General features: G+C 42.2%; 1 protein-coding gene across 17 annotated transcripts in view; it reads right to left on the minus strand.

Moving 5' to 3' along the window:
* Window positions 1-25,025, minus strand: part of POC1A (POC1 centriolar protein A) — a 179,363-nt gene that overhangs the window by 94,892 nt on the left and 59,446 nt on the right. For all 17 annotated transcript variants that reach the window (XR_011144061.1, XR_011144062.1, XR_011144067.1 and 14 more), the window contains 4 exons: window positions 23,731-23,846; window positions 18,761-18,894; window positions 8,221-8,289; window positions 4,962-5,060 (listed from right to left, as the gene is read on the minus strand). Coding sequence is in view for 8 of the 17 variants with exons in the window: in XM_068960405.1 (XP_068816506.1) it covers window positions 4,962-5,060; window positions 8,221-8,289; window positions 18,761-18,894; window positions 23,731-23,846 (418 nt within the window). In the remaining 9 variants the exon portion in view is untranslated. The remainder of the gene's footprint in view (window positions 1-4,961; window positions 5,061-8,220; window positions 8,290-18,760; window positions 18,895-23,730; window positions 23,847-25,025) is intronic.

The raw sequence follows: 25,025 nt of genomic DNA on the forward strand, positions 1-25,025 counted from the left end.
TCTTTTGGAGATGTGAAGGCCCTCCACTCCATTAAAGATAGCAGCAAATCTATCACATAATGAAATGAGTGTTCTTATACACTCAGGCCAGTTGTAAATGGATGTAGAAAACTCTCCTTATATTTGAGAGAAAAAAACCAAAACAAAACACGGTTATCTACTCTCTGGAAAGATTACATTGTAGGATTAAAGACTATACATCCCAAGTAAACGTTCTTGGGTTTGATAGGTTCTTTGCTCTAATCCTAGAGAACACTTCACACAGACCCTTATGTTCACACAGAATTACTGAGCTCAAGGACAGGCATATGACTCCACGTATATGAAAACACATGCAAAATCCATGCCTTACATCCCAACTTTCTTTAGGTCCTCACCACTCAGTATTTCAGCTTAAAGCATGAATTTATTCTGACTCCTTAGCATCTAGATCAAAGCAAACACCTAACGGCCAATAGGATCAAGATACAGGACTGCAAGACATCATCTCTTCCTATGAGCTTTAGGGAGCATATATGGAGGGTGCTTGCCCCTAGCTTGGGCTTGCAAGGCACTTTCTCAATACTTAGTAGCAGCAACTATTAGTCGATAATTTATAAGACAGCATTCATTTCTGAACCACCGTCATTCTGATCTAGCGTTCAGAATCTCTGAATTCTGGCATCTACACTAAAATATACTTCAAATTTACCGCTGGCAGCTTTTAGTATTCCCCATCACTTTCCTCTCTACGTCTACTATACCACAGTCATGTGTGTAATTCCTGCTCCTCATGGCCTCCTCCTTCACTTGCATCCTGCCTTGAAAGTAAAAAACTGCCATGTGCAGGGACTAAGGAATCTCCCACACCTCATATTTACAGAAAAAGCAAGCAGGTGGGCAGAGTAACTTTCAAGCTCACACCTATTGCTGCGAACAAGCCCAATACCCTGGGTCATAATTAACTTCAACCAACTGCCTGAGAAACTATCATCTTCCAAAAGCTGCAATCTTCATCTAGCTATTGAAATGAAAATCATTTGAGAGCAAGTCTGTTTTCAAGCTCACCAACCTTGACGGTACTTCATGCCCCTTTTACCTGACTCATTACTTCGGACTCTTTTTTTTCTTCCTACCCATCTCAACGACAAGCTAATTTTCATGTCTGCGTTGAGTTGCTCTTTCTTGGTGCTTGCACGTTAGACTGACTCTCCCCCCGAGAAACTGGATACAAAACGGAGCGTGTTTACACAGCCACTGTTTTAATGAGTATTCATGCTTTCCCAATGCTTAAGAAGGTGGGGGAACCACACACAGCGCTACATCACAGCATAAGCTCTCCTTGAACATGGATTCTCTTTGACTTCAGTAAAGGTGAATAATGATTCAAGATGTGTCAAGAGTAATGTCCACATATGTAAAGACCACTGAAAAGGAGTAATGATTGACACGACTTTGGGGCATAGCTGCATTTAAAAGCACGTCTGCAAAATCTCAGTCTTATTTAAGAAGCAGATTCTTGGCACAGCAACACGGCAGCGGAGGAAGAGATGAACCAGCTTCCCTTTTCATTGAAGGAAAGGGTGACCTCAGTATGAATCCAAAACCACAGGTTACAGTTTTCAGTTTAATTTTGACGGGAGAGAAGCAGGAGAAATAAAGCTGACCTCAACTACACAAAATCCACCTGCATAAGTATTTCATTTTTAAAAATAAACATTTTGCTTAAAATAAAGTGAAGCCCTTTTGAAGACTATTATATAGTGAAATAAGTCTTACTGTAAGCTGCAGCAGTGACAGTGTTTGTTAAAAGGAGCCTAACATAACACATGTCTAAAAGATAAAAACCAAAGAACTTTGCTTGAAAGAAAAAAATTGGACTGCCATGAATGGACACTTTATTATGGAGTCAAAGTTTCCATGTTTGATTTATATGCACATTCCTTAAAATAATAAGCCAAGCCGTTTTCAGAGTTATTAGCTTCTTTTCAACAATTAAGAATATATCATATAAATGCTAAAGCTAAACTTAACCCCTGGGATTAAATACAAGCTCTTAGACTACACTGTTCATTCTGCATCTTCCCCTTCTAGCTTTATATTAACACAGTTGATTGAATGTTGCATTCTTCGTAAACTAAAACGCAAGGATATCAAGGACTGTCTTACTTTGCATTTCCACATTCTCATTTAGTCAGCCATTAGCAGAGACTGTATAGGTCCACTTTTGCATGCTATATGATCGGTCTTGTAGTAGACAGCCACAGTGTGGCTAACACCCCCCCCCACACACACCCAAAATTAACACTATACTATCTGGGTTTTGGCAGCACAGATCAGATTGCGTAGCCTAAGAGACAAGAATTAAAAGCCCATTTCTTTATAGCAGAACAGAGCCGCATCACACTTCCACGGCAAAACCATAATGTTCCTAACCGCTGCGTAAAAGGCGAGAAGAACCGCACAGAAAAAGAGGTCACACTGTTGAATTGCTTCAACAAACGATCTGACCTAGTTGTGCCAGCTAGCACCCATAGAGCTCGCCATTACTACTACCTCCACCACTGCTATTTATCCAGGGCCAGTTTTACTGCAGAAGGCAGGCAGCGGTTTAATTTACAGGTCTCTATTCATGCTCATAGCTAAACTGGCAGATCTCCTGGAAGCACCATTTGTACTGCTCAGACCAAAACATAACACCGCATTTGCCCCAGGAATAAATATGAGAAGGAAGAATCCCATCGACTATCACTCTCAGTTTGATCTTCCAGAAGTTACATGTAACACAAGAACTTTCCCACGCTTTTTAGTCAGGTACTACCACTGGGAACAGCAGCTCCCTTGCTGCAGGCCCAAGCCAAAGGTGGCGTTCGGGTGTCAGTTCAAACACGACTTCGAAGCAATTTAGGTCCCCAGATCAAAGTACGTCTCTTCGGCATGCTTCAACACGGATTCACTCTGCCGTCTGTAAAAACACAGCACCTAGTCCAACCCAACTTATTATGCCTCTCAGAATTTGCAGTTCCCAGCTTCCCGCAGGCTCACAGCACAAGTACAGCAAATCCTCGTCAATCAACAATACACGACATGGACTTGCTTCTCAGGAGTACACAAATACAAACAGTTGGTCCCATCAGCATCCGCTGGAAGTTTGCCAAGTAAGCCCTTCTCCACAGGGGAACGTCAGTGGAGGGACAGATGTTCGGGGTGGGAAGTCATTATTCAAGGGTTTGGTTCAGCCGCTACCTTCAATACCTTACCTTACCACCTGCTGCTAGAGATGCCAGAACTAACTGAATTTTAGAAGAGAAGACATTTCTTTCCCTTCCTTCAATTACCACTAAATAACACGTTCTGGTAATAACGGCAGTACAGAGTGGGGTAATCTTACTGTAATATTATAGAGGATACCTTGTCAACGCTATTTATGCTATTGCTAGGAATACTACCTACTGAAAATGGTATTTCTTCCATAAAGGCTTTCTCTGTCTCTGCTACATTGCAGCCCAGAATTATACTATGCAGAATATCTGAAATTAAAGCAGATAGAGTCAAAAGTTAGTCCAGCTCAACGGGCTAATAAACAAAGAGGTCACTGGTTTCATGGCCTGCATAACTTTAGGGTTAGGACACAGGAGAAGAGGAAAAGGGAGGCGTCAGTCTTAGCCAAATCTAGCCAAGGACCAATACAGACTTTTACCTCTTCCCTCTCTTTATGATCGCTTTCTAGTTTTCGCTCCTTCTCACCCCGCATTTGCATTCTCTGCCTTTATGGCTTCTCTTGACAGAGCACTCCACGTTGTAAGGCATCAGGTTCACAGCTGTAACAAGTTGGACTAGCATCCTGTCTGTTACCAAACACTACAGCTATTCTAGCACCTCCAGCAACAGACTGACGTCCTGTGAAAATAAAAACACTACTATATTTGAGAGAGAACATAGCCCACTAAAGAAGAGCTAAGCTGATAAGATTATGGATACTGTCACAAAGCAACAGATGTTACTTAAAGGCTCACCTTTCAACTAAGGCATACCACAGATGCCTACACCTACTAGTTCACAAGCTAATTTTTAGCTTGCAATACATATTGAAGCAGATGTACCAAAACACAGCTGCTGTAACAACATATTCTATAATCCTACAGGTATACTCAAACATTAAGAGAGTCCAAAGAGTGATACGACACAAAATAAGAACTTATGTGAAGCACCACTACGTGCAAAAATTTTAACTCCTAGAGTCAATAACCTTAAAGAGTTACTTTTGTAATAGTCACGATGTCCAACATCAATACTCCACTCATACCAGTGCATCACACTGATTTATTCAGCTGCTGTATTCATCCACTAGGAATAGTCTTTCCACACACGATTCAGGGAAGGTGTGTGTACAGATACCGATGCCTCCAAATATTTTAGAACAAAGCTCTTGTACCTATGCCACCTATTTCTAACTTATGTTAAGTCTCTGCACAGACGTCTTGTCTCTGTTAGCTGTTAACAAAAAAAAAAATTTGAACAACATCTGTTTTCAAGACTGACAGCAGCCTAAAGGATTCATTTCAAAATTGACTTCAGTTGTTACTGATATCTGGGCTTCCCCGACTCCCTCAGGTATAATACTGTCCAAACCTACCACAAATTCTTGAATGCAGTGAAAAATGCATATAAACGCACTACATGCATTCTCCTTTTTCTAACACATCATTACACATACTTTTCTTCAATCGCAATTTACTTTATAGAAAAACAGACATAATAGTAGATTCATTAGTAACAGACTTCATACAGCTCAAATTAATACCAAAGAATAAGAGGGCTCTATAGTTTGACTGCCTGAAATACTTACACGTTTTGTAAGTTAAAGAAAGCTTTCAGGCAAGGAACTCTGGATAAGTAAATTCTTGCACTACTGTAGCAGAAAATAAGCTATGGAAGTTGAAGTGTCTACAGTCAGCACCGATGAAGTTATGCTGACCTACCAGATTGTGATGGGTCCCATCCACACTAGCGCCAGACTTCTGTGTTTTCAGCACATCACCATAATCTGCTGCATCAAAGTTAGTCTTCCATACCATTACCTGCAGAAGAAAGGCAAGTTACTAAGTGAACTGTATCAAAACTTTCAGTCCGTCTTTACTTAAAGGTCAATTTTGTCACCACAGCAGAGAAGAGACAGCCGACGCACACAAAAAGCTTACCAAAGACAGGTTTGCCATTGATCGAACCACAGAAAGGTTGAGGTTGGAGGGGACCTTCGGATATCATCTAGTCCAACCCCCCCCCTGCTCAGGTAGGGTCACCTAGGCAGGCTGTCAAGGACTGTGTCCAGACAGCTTTTGAGTCTGTCCAAAAATGGAGACTCCACAACCTCTCTGGGCAACCATGGCTCAGGAACTAAACTAAAGATTCTTACTTGTAAATATGTTACTGAACACAGATGTAGCATAACTGAGTTCTCAGTGGGTAAATGACCTCTTCCACCATTCCTTTGGTCAGGAACATCATGGCACTAAGCAACATGCGGAATATACCATTAAACCACGAGTATATTAAAATATTGTGTCCTCCATTATAGCACTTATCAGCCACACACCAAACGGCTAGTGCTTGGGGTTCCCCCCCCCCCCCGAAGAGATTCATTCTCAGAGAAAGGAGAGATTAGTACTTTGAGACTAGTTCTAGAGATGTTAAGCTGTTTTGCCAACTAGCTACCAAAAGTAAATCCTACATATAGGCACTTTCTCTCCATAATGCAATAAGTATCTATTTTAGAAGAGATGAAGAGTTAGAACTGGGCCCCTTCCAATATATCAACCACTTCAACATATCAAGAGCAAATCTATGGAGCAAAATCCTTGGCCATGAAAAACTAAAAGTCTAAAAAAAGAGTATGCATCAACTGTTTCTTAAGTCTGAAAGACATTTATGAATCTGAGTAGTTTCAGTTGTAAGAAATATCAACGTTTATGCTTCAGACACAAGTTTTTGACTCCCCTTTCTGTGAAACGTACAGGGAATTTTCTTGTGCACTTGCACGTTCATCCAGTTAGGCCATTCCACAGAAGAAAAGACGATGCTCTTCTGCTGTACAGATCGTGTCTTCACAGTGAGAAAGGTGCTACTACAAAGACAGCCACTGCTACACAGTAACACGGGGATTAAGAGAAACGCAACACAGTTCAGCGAGGACATGACAAAAACGGCTGCATACCGATACCACTAACTGGCATCGAAGTCTGTCTATACCTTCAGCAGGGCCACCCATGCTAATAGCACATATTTGCAGCATAGCGTGCAAATGACTCTTCCTGGTTTCAAGGGACGCCTACAAAAGGCCAGTTAACAGCTCATTAAACGTCTTTTCCAATGGGCCATAAACACTACATATTTAAACTCCTTCACAAATAACTTTCCCCGACCTGAAGAGGTTTTCTTGATCATCATCATTACTTCTCTTGGGTCCAGAAAGCTAGTGTTCAGCGAGGTCCCTTCAAATGAAAAGGCTTCTTAAAGTACAAAGCTAGCAACCTCAGACTAATGCTATTTTTAATACATACATATACCGCACATTAAAGTTTTTGCTCCATGCATGAAAGGGAGCATCGTCTGCATTTTCAGATACAAACCTAACAGGAGGGAGGCAATTCCAACAAGAGAGCTAAGAACAGGAACGTTACAGCCAGTCTTCCCAATATACACTTTCAGAAAGGTATGTAACTTCAAGCTGTAGCTGAACTGGCTTCCAGAAAAGTTAGTATGTGGGCAATGCCATAAACATCGCTTTTTACAAAGGATCTTTCTGGGAGAAGCTTTACTGTCCACTGTCTCATTTTAACAGTAGCAGGAGACATTTTAAGGGAAAACGTTACTCTCGTTTGCAGTGAACATTGCCTCATATATAGAGATGCCAACCCACGGAAAGAAAAAGGAGGAGCTGATAAAACAAAAACTTTTTAAAGGAACGTCCTTTAGACAATGGAGAGAAGTAGGCTAAGACATCCTCTTAAGCGAGGAATCAAAAGTCAGCTTTTCGGACATCAGAGCTGGATATAAAATTTTGTATTCCAAAGCAGTTCTTTCCTATTGAAAATACAAGTAACAATGAATTGCTATATAACTGCCACTTCCAGCATCACCACAGCTCTTGAGGGGGAACGAAACAGTAGCGAAAGGCACATTTATTTCTTGTGTTGGATAAGCATTTCGGGAGCAAACCTTAACACAGTGACCCCAATATAATTTTATAAGACAAAAAACTAGGTGCTTCTGTCTCTCTCTCTCCTTTGAAAGGGTCCGTTTTAAAAGCTAAAATAAAAAAGGGGCCTTGAAGAGACAAGGATGGCAAGCTATGCCATCCTTCTTAGCAGGTCTATAAAAAAAAAAAAAAAGGAATTATAAAGTAACAGCTCGTGAAACTGTCACCAGCTACGAAGAACAGAGCAAGTCACTTCAGGATGGTTCAGACATATCGGGCATGCTTTTGCTTCACCCTGCTGACAACAGAAAATAAAATCCAGCAGCTTTTTTAAAGAAACGTGAATCTGGATTACAAACCAGAACCGAAAGCATAAGGAAGAGACACCCACACAACTGCTTCATCCACACAAAAAAGACTTCCACACAAAGGGCACCGGCAGTATGAGATACTCAGGTTTTCAATCCCAGCGCACACATGGAGCTCAGCAGAGAGGAGTCCAGTTTTGACCCAAAGCACTGGGCAACTGCAGCGTTCGCACCGTTTTGCGGCAGGCTACCATTAATCAGAAGACTTGCAGCTTATGCGCGTGCCCAATCAGACATGAAACCATCTGCACTGGAGATGGCTTAATATCAAATGAGATTGACAAGACCGACTTGTGGGAGGAGGAGAACACTGAGAACTACGAAATACAAGGACTCTGCATTGTACATCAGTAGAGCATGGAAGAGTATTCACAGGAAGTTCTACACACTTGCCTCTTCCTTATGCTTTTCCCTCAGAATTAGCCAGGGGCAGATGGCAGAGACAATCCTGGGCTATACAGATCTTCAGGCTGACTCAACACAGCCATTTTTATCCCTCTCTAGCCTAGGGCCCATCAACAGCCAGAAGCAGATGCCTCAGAAAAGCATGTAAGAAACAAGGCCTGTATATCAAGTTGCATGTACCTTACCCTCAACTAATTCAGCTTGCATGTTTCCTCAGAAAAACCTCTACGTTTAACACCGGTCATCATTTTTTAAACGATTGTCACGTACCTGCTCATCAGAGCCTCCAGAAGCAAACGAGTCTCCCGTTCTTGAGAAGGCTACGCAGGTGGCTGGCCCCTGGGAATAAATTTAAGGGATGGGTTTAAAAAAAAGTAGTATCAAGCTTTATTTACTACAGCTTTACAAGATGCTTCTCTTCTGACAGCAGCAGTCTAAAGGCAAAATTTAAAAAGCTCCTCTCTGTCAGGTAAATGGCCCACAATTAGCATGCTAAGCTGCCACTGGGTTGCCCTTTCCCACACTTTTCATGGAGTTTAAGCTACCCAGCTTTGCAGTATCTGTGGCATTAAGACAGAGAGAAACCAACTAAGTTTTATGGCTTCAGCTTTTCCCTCGTTCTCTCTTCCCTTTAGAATTAGCATGTCCTAAAGCTCCTGTTCATCTTTTGAAAGTGGTGAGACCGTTCAGATTTGTAAGTGCAGCCTTCAGTTAGGGACCAGAAGAAAGCTTGCTCCTAAGCCACCGTACGGAAAGGTCAGAAGTAGAAAAGGAGGTTTAAACACACAGAGTACAGCAAACAGTACTGAGAGAGACCGTTAGGATAAAAATATCCCCACTGCTGACAGTGCTCAGCATTCAAAAATCATACACCATGCACCTTAAAAAAAAATTCTGGATTTTTGAATCACAACTTTTGAGGAGTGATAAATCCACCTTTCAGACTCCAACTGCCAAACCCTCAGATTTTATATTTTCCAAACTCCTCTTCACAGCATGGGTACTAGAAACATGAAAGAAAAACCCACTCACCCAAGAGTCTCACACAGTCGTACGTATGTGCCACATTCTTGTGCCAGGGGCCGCAACTTTAAATGTTATCCAAAGCATCCACGGTACTGACACCGCTGGATGATACAGTTCATAGACCACAGTATGCAACAAACTCACTGTAGAAAATGGCATCTTCCCCTCCATAGGCTTTCCTAACAGCTTTTCTTTGGGAATATATGGCTGTCACTAGGGGACAGCACAAAACACGTGACTAATACTGAAAGTAGCCCACAGGTAAGGCTAAATGATTGCTTCCCAGGCAAGAGGGGAAAGATACTCAGATCTACAGCTTCAGCTTTCTAGCACAAAATAAAAGACTGAGTTGACTGTCATTATATGCTCTCCTATATATTTCTAGGCCGTTCCATGCAAGCTGCTCACTGCAGAAGACCCAAGGCTCAAAGCTCTCGCCACTCCACCGTGGCAGAACTTCACACACACCTGACCAACTACCAAAGTAATCAATCAATTTGCACACGTTAAGCCTCAGATATCTGATTTTTATAAGATGGCCAAGGTTAGCAGCATTTTAAGTCAAGGAATCTGTACGAGCAGAATAACTGAGCACACGTTCGCTGCAGTATTCAGAGTAGAATCCAATTATTCACTTTATCCGAGAACTTGCGAGTCCAGAAGTCTGCAAAGCACAGAACTGCTGTGCTCAGCACAGGAGGAAGGAAAAAACAAGGATATCTGAAGAGCGCAAAAGACAGTAACAGAAGAGCAGGTCACTGAATGGCAGACAACAGCAGAACATATCTGCATTTGTAAATTAGCTTCAATTTAAAGAGTACTACGGATTCCAGTGGAGTTTGGCAGGAGGCAACTGCTCTCCTTTGGATACCAATTAACAGGACAAAGTCAATGCAGGGGCGATGTCTGACGCTATCGGAACAAAGCCACAGAAGCACTTCTTCACAGCCCCACCGCGTGCAGTGGGGTTCGTAGCCGAGCCGCGACAGAGGCTTCAAACCGAGCCGGCACCAGGCACCTGCAGCAGCGCAAGAGAACGCAAAGCACCGGCAAGCACTAACTCGCAGCACAGTTGCTTGCTGTTTTCATGCTTCAGGTTAACGATCTACATAGACTTATGTCAGCTGCCAGGTTTACAACTGCTTTTCTCCTAGCAGTAATTTTACAGAAGCGATGCCAGAACTAACGCGTCCACGATCATCTCTGTATAGCGCAGACCTCTGCATTTTGGAGAAGTCTTGCACTTGAAACAAAGAGCTTATTCTGAGAGACTTTAAACAGTCCCGTCTGCTCTTTTTTGGAAGCAGCGTTTGAGCAGAAGCACACGTTTCACACCACACATCTAGTTTAATACGTTTTCGACCTTTAAGCAAGCACCCAGAAGGAAGCACGCGAGGGGGATGAGGCAGACGTTCCGAGATGCTGCTAAACAAAGTGGGGAAATACTTATGTGTGCTAGAGCACAGACGCAAGAGACAAACTGTTCGGCTGGGAATAAACAGATACAGACAGTACCTGGATACAGACAGTGAGGTTTTATGGCAGCTACTAAACACAGTATTTTGCAGGCTGCCTTAAGTCTAGGCTTTTGCCCGAGCTGGAATTAATGTTCCAGAGGCTGCACTTGGCCGAGTTTGCTGAACTTGTGACAGAGTTAAAGAATACACAAATATATACTTCCTTCTGCCTTCAAGGAACACTATATATATCTGTCCATCTCAGAAGGCAGGTAAGCAGCCTCTCTTCACCCCGTATCACACAGAGGTACTGCTCTAATAAGATTTCACGTCTTCCCAAAGGGCCTTCCGTGAAAACCCCACATCTCCAGACCAAGTCATCCCTAGGTTCCCTTCTTTCTCTCATATCCCCAAAAAGTTAATTCATCTTGAGAAAACCTGAAGCAAGACATACGTACAAGTGATTACGTTTGGGATAAATGCCCACCACTCACTGCAACTTGTGGCCCACAGTCCTCTGTGCTTTCTAATATGCTGGCATAAGACTGTGCTGGCAAAGCTAGAGGCTTGATGAGTTCATGCCGTGTTTGAGGAGCGTTAGCCTCCTTAAAACCACTTCCAGATATTCCCATGCCATCATTTTGCCTAAAGTGATTTCAAAAGGTTTGTGGCCTTCTAATAGCATAGATCATCTCACTACGAAATATCTAGCCAGAATCGATCTAGTGGCAGTAATTTCAAAATGCATTCGCAATTAGTGACTAAGCTTGTTCAGCTAACGCAGCATTAAATGGTGCAGTTATTTCAAACCAACGACACTGTCGTCAATGAACTGAGACAAAGTGTAACTTCTGCCCTCTTCTACTCTCACCTGCTTTCCCCCGCACCAGGAGACGTTCAGCGCTCTGACCACACTATCGCTAATGGAGATTCTCCAAAACAGAAGAGCAAGAGAGATACGGAGAAAGGACAAGAACAGGCACATAAACCCAGAAATCTACACTGCGGTAAATATCACTGAAAGAAACCTTTCTGAATGAAGTGGGAAACGTAACAGAAAGGCACTATTCGTAACATCTGTGCGTTATCAAGTTATCAAATGCCATATTTGAGAAAGTTGGTTCCTGAGGATACAGAAGTTGCGCTCCGAGTGTAACAAACTAGTAAGTCGGGGCAGGGAGGAAGGAACCATTCAAGATGTTGCTGGAGACAAAACATTCAGGAACAAGCACAAGTGAGGAACACTAGAGAACACCAATGTTTTGCAAAATGATTTCATCACTCTCTAAATATTTCAAAGTATTTAGACAAAATTTAGCACAATTTACAAATCACATCAAAACAGGCCATGAACTGACTCCAAAGTCATGACATTCGGAACGGGAAAGGGGGGGCGGGGGGAAAGGAGGTTCAACAGAACATATTCCTCCCAAAATAGACACTGGCATCAGAGGCGGAACGTGCCTCTGGAAATTGAAAGAATGGGAACAAACAAGGCAATAGACACAACATCCTCTACAGATTTGTTGACATAAATTAAGTGAAAAGACTTTTTGCTACATACACACGCAGCACTCCTCCCGGATATAACAGGTTTGCTATGGCAACATACAAATAACTGTTTGCCAAATACTCTTGGAATTTAATATAAACACACAAAAATGAAGGGGGAAAAAAAAAACTCACACACCAGCAATTAGATATAGCCTAACTTGCATTCATTCCAGGTAAGCATGGCAGAGATCTGACAAATTTGTGACAAAGTCCTGGACAACAGCTACAGGGCTGGAGATGAAGAATTCAAAGCTTCCTTCAGGTTTCTTTTTTTTTTTTTTTCCCCTCCTTTAAAGTTGCTCTTTTATCATTGAAAATATCGTCAAAGAGGTGGTTGCATGTTCTTCTCTCCAAGCTGTAGGGAGAATTTTATGCTTCATTATTTCCAGCGCAGCTAGAACATGCTGGGCTGCAGCAACCTTCTAAAGGATCGCTTTTATTCTTTTCCCTGTAGGAGGATTTAAATGCCCTTTTAGAATTATCCCCAGACTGGTCAGAAGTTCTAGTTCTGCATCCTCATTGTTCTGGGTGCTGCACGAACTACAGGCTGATAGCATCAGTTCCCAAATTCCTACCGTTTCTTGCTTAATCAGCTTAGGCAACAGAAAGTTGCAGCAAGATGAGGGTTGACAGTGAGATACCAAATCAACACGAAGACTGTCAAACTTCTGTGTACCTTAAAGAGTTTGAAAAGATAACTATAGTTTTGGTGATACTAGGAGACAACTCTGGAAAGTCTGAGGGAAAGTACAGAAAAGAACAAAAAGTCATGCATTTGAGAAGTTGAGTGGAAAGAACACGATAGCTAATCAGGATCCAACTCATCTCCCCCGGTGCAAGACCATCACCAGGCAGGGTGGAGACAAGCCCCAAGGTGCCTTGAAAAGGACCAAACAGCATTGGATGCAAAGAAACTGGGAGCCAAGAGCTACAAAAGGGATGACAACACGGTCAAACCTAGCCCTTTGCAGCAGAGTTCCCACTGAACAAGACTTGGGCAAGATCAGAGGGCCATGGCATGGTAGCTGAAACACAGGGTGACACCAGTTCTAGCTGCATACATAGCTAAGAAAGGTGAGGCACAGCTTCACACTACACAATCCAATTTAAGTGCTGACCACCAAGAGTCAGTCAGAGACTACCTTTCCCTTTCCCACCTCTGTTTTCCCACCTCCACCTGATTAAAACAAGTGACCACGAGGCCTTTATTGCTCTAGCAATCTGCAGTTTGATCAGTTCACACAAAATATAAAGCGTGGCCTTAAGAAAAGATGCACAGGAAGATTATGAATGACTTGAGTGCAGTCTGCATTCATCATCTAGCGAGATCAGCTCTGAAGGCAGCATACCGATTACTGCCCTGAACGACAGGCAGGATGGCAGTAGCATCTGTAACAATTGAGAAAGGGATAACAAGAGACAGCAAGAATAGCATTCCCGAAAACAAAGCTTTTAATGGTAGAGCTAAAAACAGATCTCTGAAGAGATACTGAAGAGGCAAGGTCAAGAGTCCTGGAAATGGAGAAACAGGAATACATCTGGAGCAAGGAGTCGTACCTACACAAAGAAAGCAGATGACACAGAGAGAAAGCCCTCTTGAACTTCGCACTTCCTCCCTCAAAGAACTGAGGAGGGACAGAAGGCAGAGTGCACAGTTCCAAGAACAGCAGGGCCAACACCATCAACAGCCAATTCAAGTCAAGAGAAGACAAACTTCTGAGCTTCAGCTAGGATGAAAGCTAAGACTTTGGCTTTAGCATAACAGAAGAAACAAGAGCCAGACTGGAGAGGGTCCAAGAATAAACCATAAGTTTAATGGTGCACATTCAGCAAGATGAAAGGAAAGGCAGAGATGAAGGTAGCTGGAGAGAAGTGGGGTCAAAGGATGCTAGTAGCCCTGGGAGAAACAAGTGAATATTTGCTTACTAGAGAAGAGACAGATAACAGAGTAAGAGAGGTGCCAAGAACTGGAACAAGGGATACCTACACAGAATGTGAACATTTGAACTAAAGCAGACTTTCCTCTTCTACTTCCCAGAGAGGGAGATGTAAAAGAGGGAAGTAAATAGGCAGTACACTCAGTCAAATCCTCCTGGAATAGACAGCTAGCACAAAGAGAAAAAAGGAGATACTAATAGTGACAAAGGTCCGAGAAGAAAGTCGGAGGGGGCAACACAGGCAGTGGATTATTTTTTTATGCTTTAAACCGGTAAACGGAGCAATCATTGTCACTGTTCAAGGTGCTTTCAACTATTCCACAGCACAAGAGAAGAGGGCAAGTCACACAGAGGGTAAACAGACTAACCTTGAAATGGCAGAGGGTAGAGGAGCAAGAAAGAAAAGAATAAGTGATCAAGACAGTTATGAGAGCGCCAAGAGCAAGTGAGAAAGCTGGTAAACATTCCAAAGTGCGAAGGAATACAGAGGGCCTCAGACAAGATGCTGGATGACCTGCATCTTTTCCCTATCACTTGGTTTTAGCCGCAAGAGACATCAGCGAGAACAGTTCAGTGAAGCCTAATCGACATTAAGAGACCTTTTGGTAAGGCGGAGAACGACGAGCCAACGTCTCAGGTTCAACGAAGAACTGCAAGCAAGGAAGCACACAGCTATGAAGACCTACTCAATCTCAACACAAGAGACGAAAGACAAGTCTGGACGCATAGAAGAAAAAGAAAGCTGAATGCAGAGAGGAAGACAGAGACAGGAAGAAGGATGAGGGAGGGGCAGGACAGGTAACAAAACCAACACACATTTGTTTCATAATCTCGTACGGGATACAGCATGAATCCTGTAGAAAAAGAACCAGATAGGAAAGGTCAAATTTTAGAAAGAGGTAAGAACTAGAGGAGGAAAAGTAAATAAAAGAGCTATGAGACAGCCAGAGATGTTTGTCTTTTATGAACAGCATGGACATCCTAAAGACCACCCGGGGAAGAGGGTATCAGCACAGGCATTACGTATGCAAGTCAAGAGGTGCAGCACAGAGCTAAGTATTGTCCCCAAGTAGAGATGGGCTGGCAAGCTATAGTGGGTGTAAAAAGAATCTGCATTTCTCCTGGTAAGCAGAAGAAGAGTGCTCAGATAGAAAGGGGCAGATTCCTAGAAACTGCACAACAACGGTAGTAACACAAAGGAGAGAAAGGGAGAGGGAGGAGAACCAAGGCAAAAAGGACAAGGAGACAAAGATGGCAACAACAACAAGGGCTGTTTTCACGTAGAAAATAGCTCTAGCAAGAGGTCACAAGGAGTCTCAGCAGACAGTTTTGAAGAGTCTTGTATCACTATACGCAGCGTAACCTGCAGGCTTGCACCTTCCCTGAGTGAAGCATATTGCAGCTAGCACAGATAAGATTTATGCTGCTTCCCTAATATACTGGCACCTTATAATTGAGTCTTCAGTAGCTATTTTGACTCCAGAAAGATTAAAAAAACCCAAACCAAACCAAAAAAAAAAAAACCATAAAGAACAGACCAAGGGAAAAAGGCAACGCTCATTTGTATTCAGAATGTTAATCTCAAGCCAGTTGCTTATTCCTTGTAACGCACTTTTTTCTCTCCCTGTCCGCTGGCGTGGTTCTGTGTGGCCCAAAGAGGCTCTCTCCCCCTTTAAAGTGGGCTGGCCTGCAGGCATGTCAATGCCACCTGTGTAGAGCTGGCAGCAGACAGGAAAGGAGCACATCATTTCCTGTGCACCTGCTCACAATATCTCACTTTTTACTCAGCAAAGCAGAGAGCACTTACGCCACCCAGGTAGGTGGAATGCAACTGCTTCACGGTTCAAGCTAAGGTTGCCTGGAGAATCCTAACTTTGCATTTTCTGGCTTCCTATTTATAAATATAACCACGCGGATGTTTTCCAAATATTTACTGAGAACTTCCATTCCCCTAAGGAAGCTGTCTGGAAACGCTCTCATCGGACCGCTCCAAAGGGCGGACAGACACAGTATACATACCTGCTCTTCACTAACAACTATCCGGAGGTGACTTAAGGGCCCTGAAACGTTCCGTTCCTGGATGATGACTCAGCCCCAAAGGTGGACCTACATACCAGCTCTGTGTCTCATCTGTATGGAAATAGCCAAAAGCGCTTCACAACTTGAGGCGCTCAAGAATGAAAATATGCAGCTCTGTACAGAATGATATTTTGCAGCTGCAAGATGTCAGCTCCAAGCTGCAAACTCCCGTCTCTAATGATCCTTCTTCTACAAGGGGGCCAGCTCCGTTACAACTACGGCAATGTAAACTTGGCAGTCCTCCCTACGTAAACCACAGCTCATCAGCTGGTAACAAATTCCTGGCACTCCAGCAGCTGCGTCAAAGTATGTCTAAAGGACCTTAAGTCTTTTTCCTTCAAGTGTCCACTTTCATGCAGCCCTCCCAGAACAACAGAACAGCAGTCAGCTGTCAGAACAAGAACCAACTCTGGATCAGCATGTTCACCCACACAAACTCACTACTTAACAATGTCTTCAGAGCAGCCCGTTCGTTTGGTGACCAACATCCTATAGCCCTCACTTAAAAAGGCAAATCTCCTCAATGACCAAAAACCCACACCCACTTCAGTTTTAGCCACTTGGAGTCACTGGCAGAAATCACAGTGAAGACTTGGGGCGGGGGGAAGCCCTCAGGATCAAATAGACTGGGTTTCTCTACCAGCCAAGCAGGCTGGATAGAGCAGCAGCCAGCCAAGGAATCGAGCCCAGCAGCTTCTGATGGAAGTGGGGCCCACAGTCACTGCATGCTGGTTACAGAGAAAGAAGCACAGAGCATCACATGTTTTCAGTGGAAAAGGTACCTGTCGAACCAGGTATCAAAAAACCCTACAACACAGCAGACAGCAAGCTATCCTCCGCCAGGACTGGTTCTACAGCCATCTTAACCTAACGCGACACCCTTAAAGAGAACCAGAAAGTACTACCAGCCACTTTAGCACTTCCGTTTGTTTCCAAGCAGAAGGAGCTGTAAACCCACAATGACAATTAACCCCTCAGTTGTGCCAGTGTCGAAGCATTTCCAATGCCTGTTAGATGACCAGGAAAAAGCAACAGTCATTATTTTACTGATCTGAAATAGTCAAAAAAAAAAAAAGAAAAAGAAAAAACCCATGCAGTTTTAACCCAACATCTGAGCAGATGATTCAAGAAGCAATCATCTTGAAGTCCTTAATTTAGCACAACATCAGCCTAAAAAGGACTTTGTTGCCTTATTCTGAAGGCTTCCATTACCACAATCAATTTTGGAATAGCTGCAGTTCTCATTCAAAACTAAACTCCCTTCCCCATGCTGCTGCATTTGGCCAGAAACGGCCTACAGTTTAAAGGAGAGGAAAGAATCGAAGGCAGGTTCAGCCTACTACTCAGTAACCAAGCACATTCCTTCTTGAGGGATGGATGAAGGGTGTAATGATCCGCTATCCCACTACACTTATCCTTTTCCAGATAGCTACACTTCCTAAGCATTCCCTTGGCCAGAAAACGTGAAAAGAGAAATATGAAAATGAGATTAGGACAACAGTTAAAAACCTCACAGCCCTGCCTGATGCGTGTAACTACTTGCTCCGGTCTTCAAAGGAAGGATGTTTTAATGCAGCTGAGGTGCATGTTTTCTGAGGTATAGCCACCATTCGCTATCTTTCCTCCACATCTTTGTCCCATCCTATCCAGCATCTGAACCCTTTGGTCAGTTTAACCAAGATCCTTCCATGAGGCGGAGCTTTAAGAAGAATGAGATTCTCATTTTTCCACTGAAATCATGAGAAAATGACAGAAATGTATTAATATGCACAGCGAAAGAGAAATCACAGAACGAACTCGACCCTTTCCAGACGTCAGACAACGCCACCACTTGACACAAAGCCACGAGCAGCCAGAATTCTGTTTTGCAGCTTACAGAGCTCCTGCTATTGCCTAGAATTCACCTCCCCGCCACCACCCCCAAACAGCTCCAGGCTGTGATTTTCCCCGCTCGTGTTAGTGGCATTTTAAGACTCAGCCTCAATTTAACAGAGGCTAGCGAGGTAAGAATTTGTTTTGCCGCTTTTGAAGAAGGAAAGCCTTTAAAATAGGTCTGCTTTTTCCATGCCTGTGAGATCCACTCAGCACCGACAATTAAATTAGGCTATTTGTTTACATCTAACATTTAAAAGAGCAGCTCCAAGCATTCACATAATAATTACAAGCAACACATCCAACAGCAAGTACTAATAGGTCAATCAGTTAAATGCTGCTGTTTGCTTAAGTTTATCACCTTCAATTATTTACCTCATTCAGTAAACAAAATGGAAAGATGCTCCCAAAGCACACCCCAAAATACACGTCCTCCATTTTACCACCGCTGCCCTTAACTGCCTGCCAGCTAAATTGCATTTACTTTCACAACATCCCAGCCACGAAGCCAAGTGCTGTTTGCAGTGCTTCAGAGAAAGGGAGACAGACAGCCCTGCGGTACAGAGACTGCACGGCTGGCCCAGGGTCACAGAATCTGGGGAACAGCACCGACGGCTTGCCTTAAGTTTGCCTCCTCAACACGGGAACTTCGTTTCTGTCTTGTTTCACCATTTTCTCCATTCCTGCCTTATCTCCTTTCAACCCCATACTCCTTCCCTCCAAAACAATGACGACTTCAAAAGTTTCCATTTTTTTTTTTTTTTTTTTTTTACACAAGGAAATTTTCAAAAGACTCTGGCTCATGAAGGAATCTAAGACTCGGTCACAAATTTGTCTGGTATGTTTACGGGTTTGTACACTGCTGTATAAAAGGCTTTTCCTCACCTGGTGACCATGAAGAGTATACAGAAGTCGTCCTTCTAGCAAATCCAGAATTTTAAGAGTTGAATCATTGGAAGCAGTAACCAGATAGTTTCCAGAAGGGTGAAAGGAAAGACTGTTTACCACAGCACTGTGAACTAAGAATGGAAAAAATGTACACAATTATCATTGAGACCAGCTTACATAATAAGCCCAAGGCAAAATAATAAAATAAGGTACAAGCACATTCCAATATTCTGTTATAAAGTTTACCAGGAAAATTATCATTGCGGAAACATTTCACAGAACTCTTCAAAGCATTGTGAAACAAGGGCAGTATTCAACTCTTGTGCAAATGGGCACGCTTTACTGAAAGGAAAAGAAAGTTTTGCCAATTATTCTTGAGAGATGCAAAAGCTTCCAGCGTAGCCCTAAAAACGCGTCTGCGTGCTCAAGGGAGCTACACGGCTCTGTGAGAAAGCTGGACGTCGAGGCATTTGACCACCGGGGATCCGCTTTTCTCACTCCCAAGCCATTTTAAAATAAAATCTATAAGCTAGTACATTAAGGAGAACACTAAAATTACCATGAAAGACAGACTCAAAATTGGCTTTGTATAGGTTCTTTTCATTTGCTGCTTGACTAACTGGAACTGGGTTTAGGAGACACCAGAAAAGAAGTACCCACAGCTTGAAAACGCTCCCGTGTAATCGGCCAGTATAAATATTATTTCTTCAGCCTTTCAGTTCACCTCACTGAAAATTTTAGAACAGCAAGTGTAAGTAGACAAACTATTCAGAGCATGAACTTCCAATAAAGCCAGCCTTCCCGCATGACGATGAAGCTAAAGAGTTCTTTTGAAGAGAGCTAAAGAAAACGCTCTAGGAAGAAGTCAGACTCACTTTTTAAATTCACTGTAACATTAAACGTTTACCTAACGGAGGGTGGGTTTGGGGGGACTTTTTAAAACTAAGCTGCTGAGCATATTTATTTATGGCAACATGCAGTACTTCACATGTGCACAGCTTTTTGAGCTTATGTGATATTATAAAATAGTAAAACCATGCTTGAAGAGTTTTGAATATTTTGAATAATTTGTAATATTCCTCGTCCCTTTAATGTCCATATTCAGATAAAGGCAAGCGCATACTCTGTCAACTAAAGCAAGTCCTAAAGGGAGTCACATCAGAAATAGATGGAGATGATGATACACCCTTCAAGTTCCAGAGAGTGAATAATTTCCAGCTTCGCCCAGGATCTTTTCAGAGCGGAAAGAAATCACGCAGGCTGTGGCCAAGCCTTGTGAGCAGTCATAGTTTCTGCGTCCAAGCAGTTCTTGGCTGTCATACGCTCAGAGAAAGCTTTATCCATCCTCTGCCTCACCAGCTCATACCTCCCCAAAAGCATTCAGAACACCACTCCCAGAAGCTTGCCGACGAGTCCTGCAACCTCAGTCCATTTCACGTTGGAACCACTGAATCAGGTGCAGCCGGCGGAGATACCTCCCACTGACTTGTTGCTACAAGCTGACCCTTTCGCCATCCAAGCCCTAGAAAAATAAGGGCCAGTTAAGAGACTGACCCTGGGCTCAAGCATCATCCTTGCACGTTAACCACTCAAATCGGGTCACGGCAACCTACTGAGTCACTGAACATAACTCTCTTGAGCCTAACAGTGTGCTGGTTACATAAAAGTAGTAACACCTTAACAACCAACTATCAGAAAACCAACGGGGATGGACTTGACATAACCATGGTCCCCGATGAACAGAAAACCATCATCTAGCCCCCGTCTAAAACGTAAAGCTGTACCAATCGCCCTTTTAAAACAGCAGTGAAAAATAGGTATGGGCTGTTTCCATGGACCTGCAACAGATGTGCCCCACACACGTTTTCACACAAGGAGAACAATTCTGGGTAGCAAGCACTGGCCATTTTTTGTAGAGGTTTAACCTGCTGTACCTAAGTAGTAAGCACCAGTGAGAGATGCAAATAAAGCACTTGTCTACTCTCCTGCTCAGTAAGCGTGACCAGAGCACGCTTCAGTTTGCCAAAACACACCATGCAAAAGGCTTTGCAGTTTGCTTTCTACTTCCAGCTTTCATTTACAAACGCTGTAGTTGGAAAACGTACTGGCAACACGAGCAACACCGCTCATGGAAAAACCACCAAATTTCAACATGCAAGAGTCTGCGGCAGTGCAAACAGGAGGGACTACTTATCTATTAACTCCTCAGTGCAACTTCATCCTTAAAATGGATTCCCCTGAAACTAGTCAAAACTATGCACTGGTTTATCAATACGACCTCATACTGAAGGAAGAGGTGCCCTCTAGCGGAATTAAGATAGCAACTTCTTTGCATAGGAGATCAGGGAACTAAATGAGATTTAGCTGCAAGGCATGCGTATAAATCCTTAGAAGAGCAGGATTCTCAAACATCTTTGAAGCAACCACCTTTGCAGCACAGTTGCATAAAATGACTGCCTACACCTCTGCAATTCATCGGATTTCTTTGGCTTTTATGATTTTTCCTAATTCAACGTTTCACACATAATTAGGATTTTTACAGTAGTAGCTGTTAAAAGTAGCGCTCAAAAAAATAACACTTCGATAGCAAAAGCTTCGGACTAAGATGCCATTCAGTGAGAGCGGGATACAAGGGAAACATAATTCCAAGACACAAAAAGAAACCTGGCAGCCAAATCTAAACCACATTAGACTCAGACAATTTAATAGCAGTAAATGGAAAGCAGGAAGAGATCATTTCTGAGGCAAGTAATACTGTGTCTGGAAACATCCACTGCAGATCTTGCCACTGCTTAAAAGCTAATAAAGGAGGGTAAAGGATAATCTGACACTGTTCAAGTATTTTAAACATGCTACCTATTTTAGCAACAAGACTTTAGAAAGGCGTTTCCAAGTTTTGAAAAGGGTCACACTATTAACAGTACTTATTAAACCAAGAACCACACTTCAGCGTTCGTATTTGGTGTTGCACTGATACAATTACAATTAATCAGAACAACCATCATTAAAAGGCTTTATTTCCATTAGATTTTAACTACCAGAGAACCAGAAACGATTGCGAGTCTGCAAGAATAACTGAAGAAATTAAAAAACAAAAGTCACCTTATACGGGAGTTCTACAAGCTCAGTCATGTTTACAATTCAAAAAGAGCTTAAAGAGTGCTTGGTTTGACTACACAGGGAGAATACATTTGATAAAAGGACCTTAAATTTAGAAGTCAAGAATAAAACACAACCAAGTTGCAAGAAGCTGATGCTAGAAATAAGACATGATTTTTATCCAAGAAGAAAACTGCTCCAATGATGGTCAAGTCACCATCAGCACTTAGCGGTAAGATTATATCATCACAACAGTCCGTCTTTACCATACACGAAGAGCGAAAGAACAGCCCTCCGTATACAGCAAAAGCACTAAAGAACCCCAAACTTTGCAGACTTCCTAGCAAGCTCTTTTTGCAGATCTCTTTTTCAGTTTCTTAGGGAACCCAAAGGATTTCATTATCTTAATAGCTTCTCTGCAGATAATCTGCATTTGCTTTGAGATGAGTAACTCCCACTGCTCTCATCTGCAACAATAGGTCCAGTCTTTCACAGGTCACTGGAAGGGAAGACAAACAGAAGAACTTTGCTCTTTAGACATTGCTACAGCTTACTCTGCCATCCCGTATGAAGATATAGGGAAAGTACAGAATTTATATTGAAAGAATATGCAAATTCTTTCATTGCCTGAATGAGTGAGAAAAGATTTTTATATATATATATATACACATATACACACACACAAATATATAGCCTAAAGCACTTCAAAAAGAATTATAGTTATATAAAGCCAGGAGGACCAACAGCTTTAATTTAGAACTCCATTTTTGGCTCTGAATTGACAAAGTCAGCAAGAATCAACTGCAAACTACTTTATGACTCTGCCTTTTCTGCCTGGCATTCCGCTGCAAGGCGGTGGGAGCTCCCAAACTGGCACTATCTCACGTGGACGGCAGAAAGAACACGATACCAAGCTCCAACCCTTGATCCTTGGTATGCTTTACTAATATGCTGGAAGCGGTCTTTATGAAAAGCTAGCAGAAAATGAAGTTTAGTAAGCGATCTGTACTGAAAACAGTGCCCGAGAACACATGGATTTACAAAATACTGTGGCATCCTTAAAAATCATTAGTAGTAAAAGAAAGAAGGGGTACACATTAAAGTTACTAATATGCACAAAACAGTACATTTAAACTCAAAGAAGCTGACAGGGATGGAAAAGGTCCTTTGTTACTACACAGGTCTATCAAACGGCAGCACTAATCAGTTTGACCGGAACAGGTAATAGGGTGGAGATGCCATTTGGAAGCTAAGAGGAAAAAAGATGTAGACTCCCACATGCAGGGCAAGCTACGCCAAGGACAAACTAACCCCAAAAGCCAAAGGAGACACGGGAGAAGGAATTGTAAACACAAATTATGGTCTAGAATTGAAATCTATTGGTTTTTATTCTCCTCTTTTGTTAACTTCTCATAATTTCCTCGTGAAGAACTTAACCTTTTGCTTTGCTGGAACGCATCAAATTTTTTCCATCATCTTATTTGGCAGCAAAGGCCACATCCTGTCTATTGTGCATCACGTCAAGAACAGTAAATACAAACCAAATCATATTGCAGATAACACCTCCGCACATCTGCAACATGGGGCAGATGTTTAGTGTTTGGTCTTTTTTTTTTTTTTTTGTATTTTTTGATGGTGGGCAGAGAGGGAGAAATCAGTACTGAGGTGTTTCTCAGCAGTATGCAAGAATCAACATTGCAGCTAATATAAAGCAAGGCATGAGATCTGGAGAAAAAAGGCTTCCCGGGCAGGGCTAAGCCAATGCCTTTCTGGAAAAGCAGCAGGTGATGGGGAGGCAGTCCTCAGACTTCAGATACCTTTCCATATTAAAATACAGAGTTAAGATTTTTTCAAAGATCTTAACTTGCCTTGATAATGTTGGAGAAGTCTATTCATCCTAACGTCCCACACCTTCACTGTGTTATCTGTACCAGCTGCAGCAATGCATGTACCACTGGGATGAAAATCCACATGATTCACAAACCTGTAAATTGCAGTCAAATTCAATGATTTACATTCAACTCTTGCTTAAGATCAGAAAAAGTTTTTTCAAGGAGCGAAGCAACGTCTTAATACATTGAACATTATGGAAAGGAAGAAGTCACCTTAAGAGGGATTCGGCAGTATGAAGTATTTTCAAAACCCTACTTGCTTTTAACCCCAAGTAGAATGCAGGCTCACATCTATCTTCAAAGTTTTGCATTATAATTGTAGGACTTGTAGACTCAAAACTCCTGAAGTTTCATGGATCCAACTGTTACATCATCTTCAAACGTTAAATTAATGTCTGCATAATACATGACTTTTACTAAATTAACAGTATTTCTAGACTGGCATGTACCAAACTCAGATTGTTCTGTTATTACCCTTAAATAATTAAGATAGAACTTCATATGATTTGGGGCACAAATTAGTGTTGCCACTTAAAAGATAGCAGAGCCGATACCAATTTTCTTCTGGACTCGTATGTCATGATTTCTTATTCTGAACGCATAACTAAAATTGAACCTTCAGAACCTTCAGCGAAAGGCAGCTTTAACACCTCCTCCCACCCATGCAAGAAATTAGGTAAGATTAATAGTGCTGAGTTCTTGTAGAAAATGCTGAGGAAGCTGAGAAATTTCAATTGGTTGTTTGGAGAATCTTAAACGCATGGGAAAAAATAACGCTGCCTGAACATGTCTTTAATATCATGGTATATTATCTCAAATTAACAGAACTGTGTGCTTAAAAACAATTCAATGCAGCAAGAAACCAGAAAGATTCAGTTCACTGACGGCTTGTCCTGTGTTTCTGGACAGATTAACTTCTGCTGTGGCTGGCTCAGCATTCCCTATCAACAAAATTCCTGAATTCAACAGCTGAGGAGAACATAAAGTTTTTATTTAAATAACTCTTTAGCCTTCTAAGGATGAAACAAATAATCCCGGTACCCATCTGCCAGTACACTTCTGCTCTTTGAATCTACTTCATCAACTGGGAGCACAATAAAAGTTTGACAAAGCTAGAAGAATTAAAACTTAACTACCTCCAAAAATAAAGAATAAGAATAAATAAATAAATAAACCACAAGGCTTGCTGTGTTGGACGGTTATTGAAATAGAATTCTCAAGGTCCCAATCTGGACAAATCACAACAACATCAAAGCAATTCTGAAAGTTTT

This window comes from Struthio camelus, chromosome 14, assembly GCF_040807025.1.
Source record: "Struthio camelus isolate bStrCam1 chromosome 14, bStrCam1.hap1, whole genome shotgun sequence".
NCBI lineage: Eukaryota > Metazoa > Chordata > Aves > Struthioniformes > Struthionidae > Struthio > Struthio camelus.